The sequence below is a fragment of the Pipistrellus kuhlii genome, unplaced genomic scaffold (assembly GCF_014108245.1).
Source record: "Pipistrellus kuhlii isolate mPipKuh1 unplaced genomic scaffold, mPipKuh1.p scaffold_m20_p_42, whole genome shotgun sequence".
NCBI classification, from domain to species: domain Eukaryota; kingdom Metazoa; phylum Chordata; class Mammalia; order Chiroptera; family Vespertilionidae; genus Pipistrellus; species Pipistrellus kuhlii.
The window spans coordinates 3,880,265-3,893,242 of record NW_023425543.1 but is presented as its reverse complement, the minus strand read 5'-3'; the positions used below and the strand labels follow the sequence as shown (position 1 = coordinate 3,893,242).

At 49.7% G+C, this 12,978-nt stretch overlaps 1 protein-coding gene across 2 annotated transcripts in view; it reads right to left on the bottom strand.

Annotated features, from left to right (window-relative positions):
• ABHD2 (abhydrolase domain containing 2, acylglycerol lipase) overlaps nucleotides 1-12,978 on the bottom strand; it is a 46,325-nt gene that overhangs the window by 20,104 nt on the left and 13,243 nt on the right. Inside the window, exons 2-3 of one of the 2 annotated variants that reach the window (XM_036411830.2) lie at nucleotides 8,994-9,090; nucleotides 5,709-5,908 (exon numbers count right to left, since the gene is read on the bottom strand). In XM_036411830.2, the coding sequence (XP_036267723.1) occupies nucleotides 5,709-5,902 (194 nt within the window). In that variant the 5' untranslated portion in view covers nucleotides 5,903-5,908; nucleotides 8,994-9,090. The remainder of the gene's footprint in view (nucleotides 1-5,708; nucleotides 5,909-8,993; nucleotides 9,091-12,978) is intronic. The other variant, XM_036411829.2, reaches the window with a different exon arrangement.

Genomic DNA, 12,978 nt, shown 5'->3' with positions numbered 1-12,978 from the left:
TCTACACTGAGCCACTCCGGTTTCAGCCTCCTACCCTTCCTTACTGCCCGTCTCCGGCTGACTGGCTGGCTCTCCCTTCCCTCCCACCTGCAGCAGATCCCCACCCCGCCTTCCTCTCCGTTTCTCTCCGTAGGGTCTGGCCTTGGGCTCACACCTACGTTCTGCTGCCCCTTTTGTACCTGCCCCCCTGCCCCTCCCACAGGGGGCCCCAAACCACACAATGTTCCCTGAGAAAACAGCTTCCTCATTTTACTTCCCTGTTTCTGTCAATGCCCCATTCTTCTCTCAACGCTCAGTGATCTGTGACTCAGCCCATTCCTACAAGCCAAGGGCCATTCCATTATCCACCACCGCCGGCTGGTGACCTCAGCGCCACCCTCTCCCCTTCCCCACACTCCTCTGTCCCACAGCTTACTCACTGTGACGTAGAGGTCCCTACCAACAGCATCTACCGACAGGAGAGGGCACCGCCCGTGGGCAGCAGCGCCCAGCCACAGTGCATGCAGAGAATGTAAGCCAGTCTGCCCTTAAGCCTCTCAGAGCACAGTCCGGGTGATGACAGATGGACAGGTGGGGAGATACGGTTCCAGCCCCTTGCAGGAGCCAAGGGGGCAGACGAGGGGCAAGAGAAAATGCTGGAGGAGCGAGAATGTCAGGGGGCGGTGAGGGACACGGGAATTGGATGGACAGAGAAGGCGGAAGAAGATATGAAAAGAGTGTGTGTGTGTGAGTGTGTGTGTGTGTGTGAGTGTGTGTGTGTTTGAGTGTGTGCGTGAGTGTGTGAGTGTGTGTGTGTTTGAGTGTGTGTGTGAGTGTGTGTGAGTGTGTGTGTGAGTGTGTGTGTGTTTGAGTGTGTGTGTGAGTGTGTGTGTGTGTGAGTGTGTGTGTGAGTGTGTGTGTGTGTGAGTGTGTGTATAAGTGTGTGAGTGTGTGTGTGTGTGTGAGTGTGTGTGTGTGACTGAGTGTGGCATATAGAGAGTTGACAACCCAGAAGAACAGGTTACTGAATATGAAGGGGCTGACTTACAAGCATACATATTTATTTTTTACTGAGAATACTTTTTTTTTTAAAGAGTGCTTCTTGTGCATTTTATTTTATTTTATTCTTTTTTTAATTCTTTTTTAAAAATTTTATTGATTTTTTACAGAGAGGAAGAGAGAAGGATAGAGAGTTAGAAACATCGATGAGAGAGAATCATTGATCAGCTGCCTCCTGCACACTCCCTACTGGGGATGTGCCCGCAACCAAGGTACATGACCTTGACCGGAATCGAACCTGGGACCTTTCAGTCTGCAGACCGACGCTCTACCACTGAGCCAAACTGGTTTCGGTTCACTGAGAATACTTTAACGAAATACCAAGTGCAGATCCAGGAGTCAAATCAAACCTACGCACCAGCCCCCAAACGCACAGCGGGAGACGGTGAATAATGGAGAAGGTACACATTAACAAACAAGGAGAAGTCCGCACTGCTAGGATGCGGCAGATCTCACCGTGCAGAACATATATGCAGTTTCTGACTTCCTGTTAACGAGGAATTACTGGTCGAGCCTTGATGACCAGGCTGAAAACACCAGGCCGTGGTCTCGCCGGCAGCAGACGTTGGTACATGTCACCAGAGAGGCGGGCCGGCTGTGGCAATGGCATCAGCAGCCAGCGAAAAAATGGAAAAATAGCCGAAACCGGTGTGGCTCGGTGGATAGAGCATCGGCCTGTGGACTGAAAGGTCCCGGGTTCGATTCCGGTCAAGGGCATGGACCTTGGTTGCGGGCACATCCCCAGTAGGGGAGTGTACAGGAGGCAGCTGGTCAATGATTCTCTCTCATCGATGTTTCTAACTCTCTCTCTCTTTCCTCTCTGTAAAAAATCAATAATATTAAAAATGGAAAAATATATCAGCTGCTGCTTTGCATGGCCTCTCCCTACCCAGGAGGCCACAGAGGGTTCTGGATGAACCATGACCTGCTCTGCATCATAGACGCTCTTAATAGCCACCTCGGAAGCTAAGCTGTCTGTCTGGCTTGACGCCATGTGCCCACGCTGACCTACAGCCCAGACTTTATGATTAGATGCTGGCACAGGGAGGGGCCGGGGGGGTGGGCGGTGTCATAAGCTGCCACCAGGGCTGACTCATTTCCGTGGCTCACGGTGACAGGGCACGGGGTGACACGGCTTGGCAGGCGGCTGCCCGAGGCAGATGGAGAGCTCCCGGGAACACACAGGCCTGGGGAGAGGGGAGACAGGCTAGGCCCGTGGTGGGCAAACTGCGGCTCGCGAGCCACAGGTGGCTCCTCAGCACCTTGAGTGTGGCTCTCCCACAAAATGCCACGGCCTGGGCGAGTCTATGTTGAAGAAGTGTCGTCAAGAGAAGTTGAAGTTAAAAAATGTGGCTCTCCAAAGAAATGTCAATCGTTGTGCTGTTGATATTTGGCTCCGTGGACTCATGAGTTTGCCGACCACTGAGCTAGGCAGACGGTCATTTGGGCGGTAACAGGGATGGCATCTCAAACAGTCATGGGAAAAATCAATGGTATCAATAACAGTTTAGCAACTCAACCTCTGCCCCTTGACAGTTTGGATTTGGGCTATTTCATCAGAAACACAAGCAATTTCAAGCTGGGACCGGTTTGGCTCAGTGGATAGAGCGTCGGCCTGCGGACTGAAAGGTCCCGGGTTCGATTCCGGGCAAGGGCATGTTCCTTGGTTTCCGGCACATTCCCAGTAGGGGGTTTGCAAGAGGCAGCTGATCAATGATTCTCTCTCATCGATGTTTCTAACTCTCTATCTCTTTCTCTCTGTGAAAAATCAATAAAATATATTTAAAAAGAAAAGAAAAAGAAACAGGCAATTTCAAGATGAGAATGCGACCTCACCGATGCTAACCATCAATCCTTGCTCTCGGTGAAGATGATGTTTGAGTCTTTCATGTTTCGAGAATGCTCTTACAATGAGTTTCCGGGTAAATGTGCCCTGAAGGATTGGTGCCTATAACAGGAGCATCAAGTCCCATGGATCCGCTAACCGGCGGTTAATGGCTTACCGCACGCATCTACGGGAATATTTGCGCAGTTCTTAAAACAGGCCGAGTCACGTCGATGGTATTAAGATGCTTGGCAATTACGAGTTTATCCTATAAAAAGGACAAAGCTGTAGTGTTCAGCCAAGGGGGAAAAAGCTCTAAATCTGATCTGGAATGTCTCCGTGAGCAAAAGGGAATTAGGGGGAATTTCAGCCGAGATAATGAAATCCTTTTCAACTTTAGCTCACTATAAATACACTGCACTGTTCCCAAAATTCTACATAGGGGGGGAGGGGCCTAGGGGTGGCCACCTGACCAGAAGGGGGTGTATAAAGATATTTTTTAAAAATATATATATTTTATTGATTTTTTTACAGAGAGAAAGAGAGAGGGATAGAGAGTTAGAAACATCAATGAGAGAGAATCATCGATCAGCTGCCTCCTGCACACCCCCTACTGGGGATGGGCCCGCAACCGAAGTCCATGCCCTTGACGGGAATCGAACCCGGGACCTTTCAGTCCGCAGGCCGATGCTCTACCCACTGAGCCAAACCGGTTTCAGCAGGTCTGTGCCTTTTACTACATGTCAGTGACAGCTCAAAACAATGAATGTGCATTCAATGTTTTACTCAGAAAAAAAAAAAAAATGGAGATTTGTATCGTCATCGGCATCTTCTCCTAATTCTGACCTGAGCTTTCAGCCTGAGGTTTTCGCTGAGAGCAAACGTGTCGTGAGGAGGAGAAATGAATCACTAGGCAAATATTGATCTGTTGCTAAGTGAACAAGAAACACGCGGCCCCACCTCAGCAGGGTTTCCTCCAGGGATGAAAAAGGTTCATTCCTAAGGACAGGTTACCCTAAGGCAGGTTTAAAAACGGACTGGGCCAAAACCGGTCTGGCTCAGTGGATAGAGCGTCGGCCTGGGGACTAAAAGGTCCTGGGTTCGATTCCGGGCAAGGGCATGTACCTTGGTTGCGGGCACATCCCCAGTAGGGGGTGTGCAGGAGGCAGCTGATCGATGACTCTCTTTCATCAATGTTTCTAACTCTCTATCCTTCTCTCTTTTTTTAAAAAAAATTAAAAAATATATTTTATTGATTTTTTACAGAGAGGAAGAGAGAGGGATAGAGAGTTAGAAACATCGGTGAGAGAGAATCATCGATCAGCTGCCTCCTGCACACCCCCTACTGGGGATGTGCCCGCAACCGAGGCACACGCCCTTGACCGGAATCGAACCTGGGACCCTTCAGTCCGCAGACCGACACTCTATTCACTGAGCCAAACCGGTTTTGGCTGTACTTTCTTTCTTTTTCTTTTTATTTTTTTAATATATTTTTATTGATTTCAGAGAGGAAGGAAGAGGGAGAGAGAGAGAGAGAAACATCGATGATGAGAGAGAAGCACTGACTGGCTGCCTCCTGCACGCCCCTTATTGGAGATCGAGCCTACAATCCGGGCATGAGCCCTTGACTGGAATGGAACCCGGGACCCTTCAAGTCCCCAGGCTGGTGCTCTATCCACTGAGCCACACCATCAAGGGCAGCTAGCTGCACTTTGCAGCCCAGGCAATGGCTGGTGCAGGGTGCAGACAGGAGACTTCAAAGTCACCGGAGAAACGCTTTTATCCCTACCAGAGGGACTTCCTGTCCTCGGCTTCAAATAGATGGGAGGCCGTGACAGAAACGCAAGGCCGAGAAAGAGCGTGAAGGACAGTGGCTCCCAGCAGAGGGAGTGAAACAGAAAGGGGGTCACTTGGAAATTGGAAGGCCTCCCAGTCCTGCTAACGGTGCATTAAGGACGGCCCCTGGCTGCCCCCCACCGCTTCCCCCACCTGTACCCCGAGAACAGCCCCTGCCCCCTCCCCCACCGATCAGAAGGAAACCAAATCCAGGGTCACAAACTTGGGTTCTCTTTCCGTCTCTCTGCCTCTGTTTCCCTATCCTGAAGTATGAAAAGAAAAAGGAATCTGGCCGAAACTGGTGTGGCTCAGTGGATAGAGGCTCGGCTTGGGGACTGAGAGGTCCAGGGTTCGATTCCGGTCAAGCGCATGGACCTTGGTTGCGGGCACATCCCCAGCAGGGGGTGTGCAGGAGGCAGCTGATCGATGACACTCTCTCATCGATGTTTCTGGCTCTCTATCTCTCTCCCTTCCTCTCTGTACAAAAATAAAAAAATATATATTAAAAAAAAGAAAAAAAAGAAAAAGGAATCTGACCTCAAAGTTGTTAAGAGGATTAAAAGACATACTGCTTATGAGGCAAAGGGAAACCATTAATGTAATGACTGTGGGTCATTTTTTTAAGGAAAACAAGAAAAGAGGTAAGCCCTAGCTGGTGTGGCTCAGTGGATAGAGCACTGGCCTGCAGACTGAAGGGTCCCGGGTTCGATTCCGGTCAAGAGCATGTTACCTTGGCTGTGGGCACATCCCTGGTGGGGGGTGTGCAGGAGGCAGCTGACCGATGACTCTCTCTCATCGGTGTTTCTAGCTCTCTATCCCTCTCCCTTCCTCTCTGTACAAAAATCAATAAAATATATTTAAAAAAATTAATATAAGACATTGTCCTATTTTCGGGGGAAACGGGGTATTTTATCAGCCACGACACCGTCTTCCTAGACACGTGGCCCTGAAGACACGCGGGGGAAGGCTCTTTGGAGGCGGGCCCACGGCAGGCGCGAAATGTACTCACTCTTTGGTCAGGAGCGGGCAGGACTTGAGCAGGAAGCGCGACAGCCCCGAGTCCTGGAAGTAGAGGTCGGGGGGGCCGGTGGGGCTTTTGAGGTTCAGACAGCGGACGATCACGTACAGGACGGCCGCCACCGCGGCCAGCTTCACCCCGTCAAACACGGCCGGCAGCTCGGACGTCTCCAGCATGGCGTTCATCCTGGCCTGGGGAGCAGGGCACAGGGGTCCATTGAGGGCGAGGCGGGGGGGGGGGGCACGTACGCGAGGCGACACACACCCAGCGACGGCGTGTCACGTCCAGTGTGTCCACGGGGCCCGCCCGGGCGGCCTGCCGTCGGCGCCCCGGGGACTGGCAACACCCCGACACACAAACGGTCCTGAGGGCGGATGAGCTGGGGAAGGTGCTGTTTTGCTTAAACGTCATGAGCCTTCTCGGAGAAGCAAACTGGAAAATGCCGAGAATGGGGAGCCTTCGGGGAGTGGGGGGAAAAAGGGTGCCAAGGAGGACGGGCGGCACCAAGAGGGGCACCCTGAGGTCTGGGCACGGAAGCCACGGATCCCTGCAGACTTTAAAAAATATATATATTTTATTGATTAAAAAAAAGATATATATATATTTTATTGATTTTTTTTACAGAGAGGAATAGAGAGGGATAGAGAATTAGAAACATCGATGAGAGAGAATCATTGATCAGCTGCTTCCTGCACACCCCCTACTGGGGATGTGCCCGCAACCAAGGTACATGCCCTTGACAGGAATCGAACCCGGGACCTTTCAGTCCGCAGGCCGACGCTCTATCCACTGAGCCACACCAGCTAGGGCCTCTCCTGACAGTTCATTTTCTGAGGTCGCTTTAGCTCATCTCCAAGACACACATACAAGCACACACATCTCCACACACGCAAAACGAATATCAGCAGCAACAAAAGCAACAAAAATCCAGTCTTTCCCTTGCTGCTTAGCAAAAACAAAAACAAAAACAAAAAAACACCACACAGAACGTCAGCTGGCACCTTAAAAATCAGGGAAACCACAAGCTAACAAAAAAAGGAGAAAAAGGGAACTCTCCCAGCCAAGGTAGCCATGGCAACGGCTTCCCCTGGAACGGCTTCCAGGAGCCTCTGCTAAAAACGGCTCTGGAGCTCTGAGAGGCGGCCCCCCGGGCAGACAGAACAGAACAGGCCGGACAACACCATCTCCGAAGACAGGTTTGGGGCATCGCAGGAGGAACTTTCTCGAGACCCAGGGCAAAGCCAGAGGGGGTGCAGCTGGCATGGCTCAGTGGCTGAGCACTGATCTAGGAACCAGGAGATCACGGCCCAGGTGACTTTGGCAAAGAGGCAGGACCTACCCACACTGGTCCCTGGCAGGGCTCCCAACTCAGTGAGGACAGCAAGCAAACATCACGGCTCCTTCGCCCGCTATCCACCATCAGGGCAAGAAAACAACTTTGGAGAACGTATCTAGCCGAAACCAGTGTGGCTCAGTGAATAGAGCGTCGGCCTGCGGACTGAAAGGTCCCGGGTTCGATTCCGGTCAAGGGCATGTGCCTTGGCTGCGGGCACATCCCCAGTTAGGGGGTGTGCAAGAGGCAGCTGATCGATGATTCTCTCTCATCGATGTTTCTAACTCTCTATTCCTCTCACCTTCTCTCTGTAAAAAATTAATAAATTTATTTAGAAAAATTTATCCATCCGGGCTAGACCGCTAAATACACGTTCAGTGCGGCCACCTTTGAACTTGAGAGAGTTGACAGTTTCCCTGAAACTCAACATCTGGAGACATGTCCCCTCTACCAACTAGCTGTTTATGAATTCCTAAAACAGGATTCTTTTAAAAAATATTTAATTTTTATTTATTTCAGAGAGGAAGGGAGAGAGAGAGAGAGAGAAACATCAATGAGAGAGAGTCATCGGTCGGCTGCCTCCTGCATGGCCCACCCTGGGGATGGAGCCCATAACCTGGGCCTGTGCCCCAACCCAATGCTCAACCGTTGAGCCATGCCAGCTGGGCCTGAAACAGGATTATTCACTTGGAGTGTGTAGGTCCCTAAAGGATTCTGGGTCCCAGGAACCCTGGGGCAGCCTGTGCGATGCACAGCTTTCTGGAGAGGGGGGTCTCCAAGGGGTTAGGGCTAAGGTTAGAGTCAGTGCCAGCGTTCAACCTATGGCCCCGGTCCTTCACCTCATCACAGCCCTGCGCCCTGGGCCAGTCAGGCCAACGAGAAACAGACATCTGAGACGATTCAGCCTGTTAACATGGATCTTTAAGTCCAGCGAGGAAAGAGCTCAAAGCAAGATGTAGCAGGAAACTCCAAGATTTCTCTGACCCGACGCTGGGGCTATGGACTCAAGACAGGGACTCTTTCTTGCCCCCCGCCCTGTCGGGAAGAGAAGAGAGAAAGCAGCAGGTGGCTTCAATTTTCCCTGTTGAAGCAGACTTATCAAATAAAAAAGATAAAATAGCCCTGACTGGTGTGGCTCAGTGGATAGAGCATCAGCCTGGGGACTGAAGGGTCCCAGGTTCAATTCCGGTCAGGGGCATGTACCTTGGTTGCAGGCACATCCCCAGTGGGGGGTGTGCAGGAGGCAGCTGATCGATGTTTCTCTCTCATCAATGTTTCTTTCTTTCTTTAAAAAAAAAAATATCTATCTATCTATCTATATATATATATATATATATATATATATAGAGAGAGAGAGAGAGAGAGAGAGAGAGAGATTTTTTTAAATTATATATATATAAAATTGATTTTTAACAGAGAGGAAGGAAGAGATAGAGAGCTAAAAAATCGATGAGAGAGAAACATCCATCAGCTGCCTCTTGCACACCCCTCCACGGGGGATGTGCCTGCAACCAAGGTACATGCTCTTGCCCGGAATCAAACCTGGGACCCCTCAGTCCGCAGACCGACGCTCTACCACTGAGCCACACCGGCTTCGGCTCATCAGTGTTTCCCTTCCTCTCTGTAAAAAAAATCAATAAAATATATATATTTTTAAAAAGATAAAGTAGCCGTAGCCAGTTTGGCTTCAGTGGATAGTGTCGGCCTCCGGACTGAAGGGTCCTGGGTTCGATTCCGGTCAAGGGCACATGCTCGGATTGTTGGCTTGATCCCCAATGGGGGACTTGCAGGAGGCAGCCAATAAATAATTCTCTCTCATCATGGATGCTTCTGGTTTCTCTCTCTCTCTCTCTCCCTTCCTCTCTGAAATCAATAAAAATATATTTAAAAAAAAAAGAAAGGAAGAAAGAAGTAAGCTGGACAAGAGTCTGGACAATACATACCTCCGTACTTTGCTTCTGTCTAGGTGGGAATCTGAACTTGAAATGTTGTCCAGCTGGGCCGGGCAAGTCAGCTCTCTTCTTCAGATTTACCTACAAGCTGAAAAGATGGGGGACAAGAAGGAAGCGATTTAATCGAAATAAAAGCGCATTTACATTTCTCTGCAGTTCAAATCCTTAGGGGGAGAGACAATGTCTGTAATTAACATGTGTGTCACACTCTTGGCGGTTGGAACCGGCCTGCTGGGGGAAGCCTGTGCCAGCCCGCAGAGTGACGGCTCTTTCTGTTTCCAGGACGAGCTATCTGCTGCGCTCAGAGCGTTTGCAAAAGCAAACTAGCCCTGCTTTCCCCCTTTCATCTCGTAACATCATCTTCAGAAAGGCCGGGAAGGTTTTGTCTCTGTCTAACCAATAACCTAATGAGGCTTTAGGTCAAGACAGCGGTGGGAGGTGGAAGAGGGCGTAGCGGGGATAAACGGCGATGGGAACAATAGAATAAGGGCGCAGACTAGAAGGAATGGGTAGGGAGTGGGCACAGCCGGCGGGTCTGGGTCCGGCCTGGGGGCAGAAGGCTGGCTGTGGACAGGAACCAGGAGCTAAGAGTGTTCCTGTGAGACGGAGAGCCAGAGCCAGCCCACTGTGCTGGAGATCCATGCCTTTGATTTAAAAAATATATATATTTTTATTGATTTTTTTTTACAGAGAGGAAGGGAGAGGAATAGAGAGTTAGAAACATCGATGAGAGAGAAACATTGATCAGCTGCCTCCTGAACACCTCCTACTGGGGATGTGCCTGCAACCAACGTACATGCCCTTGACCGGAATCGAACCCGGGACCTTTCAGTCCGCAGGCTGATGCTCTATCCACTGAGCCAGACCGGTTAGGGAGCCTTTCATTAAAAAAATAAATAAATTTTTTAAAAATAATTTCAGAAAGGGAGAGGGATAGAGAAATAGAAATATCAATGATGAGAGAGAAGCATTGATCAGCTGCCTCCTGCATGCCCCCTACTGGGAATCGAGCCCACAATTTGGGCATGTGCCCTTGACCGGAATCAAAACCAGGACCCTTCAGTCTGCAGGCCGACGCTCTAGCCACTGAGCCAAATTGGCCAGGGCTCCATACCTTTCAAAGCAGCAGAGGAGGGAAAAAAAAAAAAAAAAAAAAAAAAAAGCGAGAGAGAGAACAGTGTTTATATATCACTGTGTGCCAAGCTCTGTTCTGTGTATTTTACACATATTAACACACTGAATCCTTCCCACACCCTGTGAGGCACAGAAAACTTGAATCAGTTTTGCCCAAGGCCATACAGCTAGTAGACAGAGAAGCCAAGATTCCTATCTGGCTCCGGCGATCCTTGTCTTAAGCACACACTGTGCCACTTGAAAGCGAGAAGCGTAGAGCGAGAGAGAGAAGCAAGCAAGAGAGAAAATGGACGGCGCAGGAAAACACAGAGAAGACACGGATGAAAAGCTCGCCCCGAATCACACAGCTGGGAAGCCGTGGAGCCGGGGTTCCGGCCCAATATTCTCGGGTTCCGCCACCCCAAAATGATTGAAACAGAAAACAAAAGCCCGTGGAAGGGAGATTCGGTGAACCTTTGGAGCAGTCTTGCTCAACTGCAAATGTGTAGCGTGTCTTTGTGTTTTGAGATGAAGCAGCCACAGAAGACCAGGTTTGTTTGGCTGGGGACGGAAGAGCAGACCCCTCCGGCCCTGTCAGAAGCCACTGGGCTTCGCTGCCAAGTGAAAAACAAGGGGCGGATCCTACGGGATGGTGTTGCCTTTGGCTGGCATTTTTATTTTTTTAAATATATTTTATTGATTTTTTTACAGAGAGGACGAGAGAGGGATAGAGAGTTAGAAACGTCGATGAAAGAGAAGCATCGACCAGCTGCCTCTTGCACACGCCCCACTGGGCATGTGCCTGCAGCCAAGGTACATGCCCTTGACCGGAATCGAACCTGGGACCTTTCAGTCCGCAGACCGACGCTCTACCACTGAGCCAAACCGGTTTCGGCATTGGCTGGCATTATGAAAATCTAAATGTATTAGCTGCTCAGATCTAAGTGCCAGGTTTCATATAAAAATCTGGATTTCTGATTTCTCTTGGGGGGAAAAAAAGCAACAGTGAATGCAGCTGGGTGGCTGGAACCCATTTGCACAGAACGTGCTCTCTACTGGTTGCCATAGTCCCCACCACGCCCTATCATGGTCCTCAACACTGACCCCACAGCTGGTGAGCACAGCGGCAGTGACGGGCCTAAGCCAGCAGTCAGACATCCCCCAGGTTCGATTCCGGTCAAGGGCATGTACCTTGGTTGTGGGCATTTCCCCAGTGGGGGGTGAACAGGATTGTGCAGGAGGCAGCTGATCGATGTTTCTCTCTCATCGATGTTTCTAACTCTCTATCCCTCTCTCTTCCTCTCTGTAAAAAAATCAATAAAATATTATTTTAAAAAATAAAAGGCAGGGAGTTAACTCTTCGGCCCTTTTCCTTCCCTCACCCCCTGGGATGCAGAAACATGGCTGCAACCCAGCAGTCACCTGGGGCCGTGAAGGGGCCTTGTGGTCACTCTCGGAGCCACATCGAGAGGACAGCAGAGTCATAAGAAAGAAGCTTCGAGTTCCTGATGCCTTAATGGAGCCATCCTATCAGACCTAGACTGCCTACCTCAAGATTTCTTTTAGGCGAGGGAATAAACCCTTGCCTGCGTAAGCCACTGTTTTTCCAGACTCCTGGAGTCTGCAATTTCTAATGACACAGGAGGAAATGCTATACACCCAAGTCGTTAAGGATGCTACAGTTACCGGGTTATTAGATTGTAGGTGATTTTTCTTTCCCAAAATTCCTAATGACTACAAATATTTTTGTTATTAGAAAAAAAAAGAAGTTAAAAAAAAATCTTTAGTGTTTCAAGTATGAGTCTCCTTTTGCCCCCCCCATTGACCTCTCCCTCACATTCCCCTTCCCCAAGTAAAAGCCCTCACACCCTGCTACTGTCTGTGTCCAATGGTTTTGCTAGAAAAAAAGAATTTTATTATTTTTAAAAATATATATATATTTTATTGATTTTTTTACAGAGAGGAAGGGAGAGGGATAGAGAGTTAGAAACATCGATGAGAGAGAAACATTGACCAGCTGCCTCCTGCACACCCCCCACTAGGGATGTGCCCACAACCAAGGTGCATGCCTCTGACCGGAATCGAACCTGGTACCTTTCAGTCCACAGGCCGACGCTCTATCCACTGAGCCACACCAGTTTCGGTGGGGAGAAAAAAAAAAGAATTTTAAAATAGCAACGAGCAAAACCCAAGGGAAAATTAAGAAACATTGGCCTGTAGACTGAAGGGTCGCGGGTTTGATTTGGTTAAGGGCATGGGCCTCATTTACATCCCTGGCCCTCGTCAGGCCGAGCGCAGGAGGCAACCAGTTGAGTGTCTCTCTCACATCGATGTTTCTCTCAGTCTCTCCTCCTCCCTTCCACTCTCTCTAAAAATCAGGGGAAGACATATCCTTGGGCGAGGATTAGCAAGAACAACAAAAAGAAACTCATAACAAGGAAAGTACCTGTGCCACCATCCTACGCCATTGCCTGCGTGATGAACCCAAAACGCGTTTTCGGTCTCTTGACAGCGAGGGGGAAGAGGGAAACCCATTTAGACCCACAGTTCTCCAAAATGGAAAGAGAGTTAACGTGTATTGTATAGTTACCCCACAAACCATGACAGACACTCAGGGGAAGCAGGGCTTTTCAGGCATGGAATTATTATTTTTTAAAATATATATATATATTATTGATTTTTAACAGAGAGAGAAAGGGAGAGAGATAGAGAGCCAGAAACGTCGATGAGAGAGAAACATAGACCAGCTGCCTCCTGCACATCCCCCACTGGGGATGTGCCCGCAACCAAGGTACATGCCCCTGACCGGAATCGAACCCGGGACCCTTCAGTCCGCAGACCGACGCTCCACCACTGAGCCACA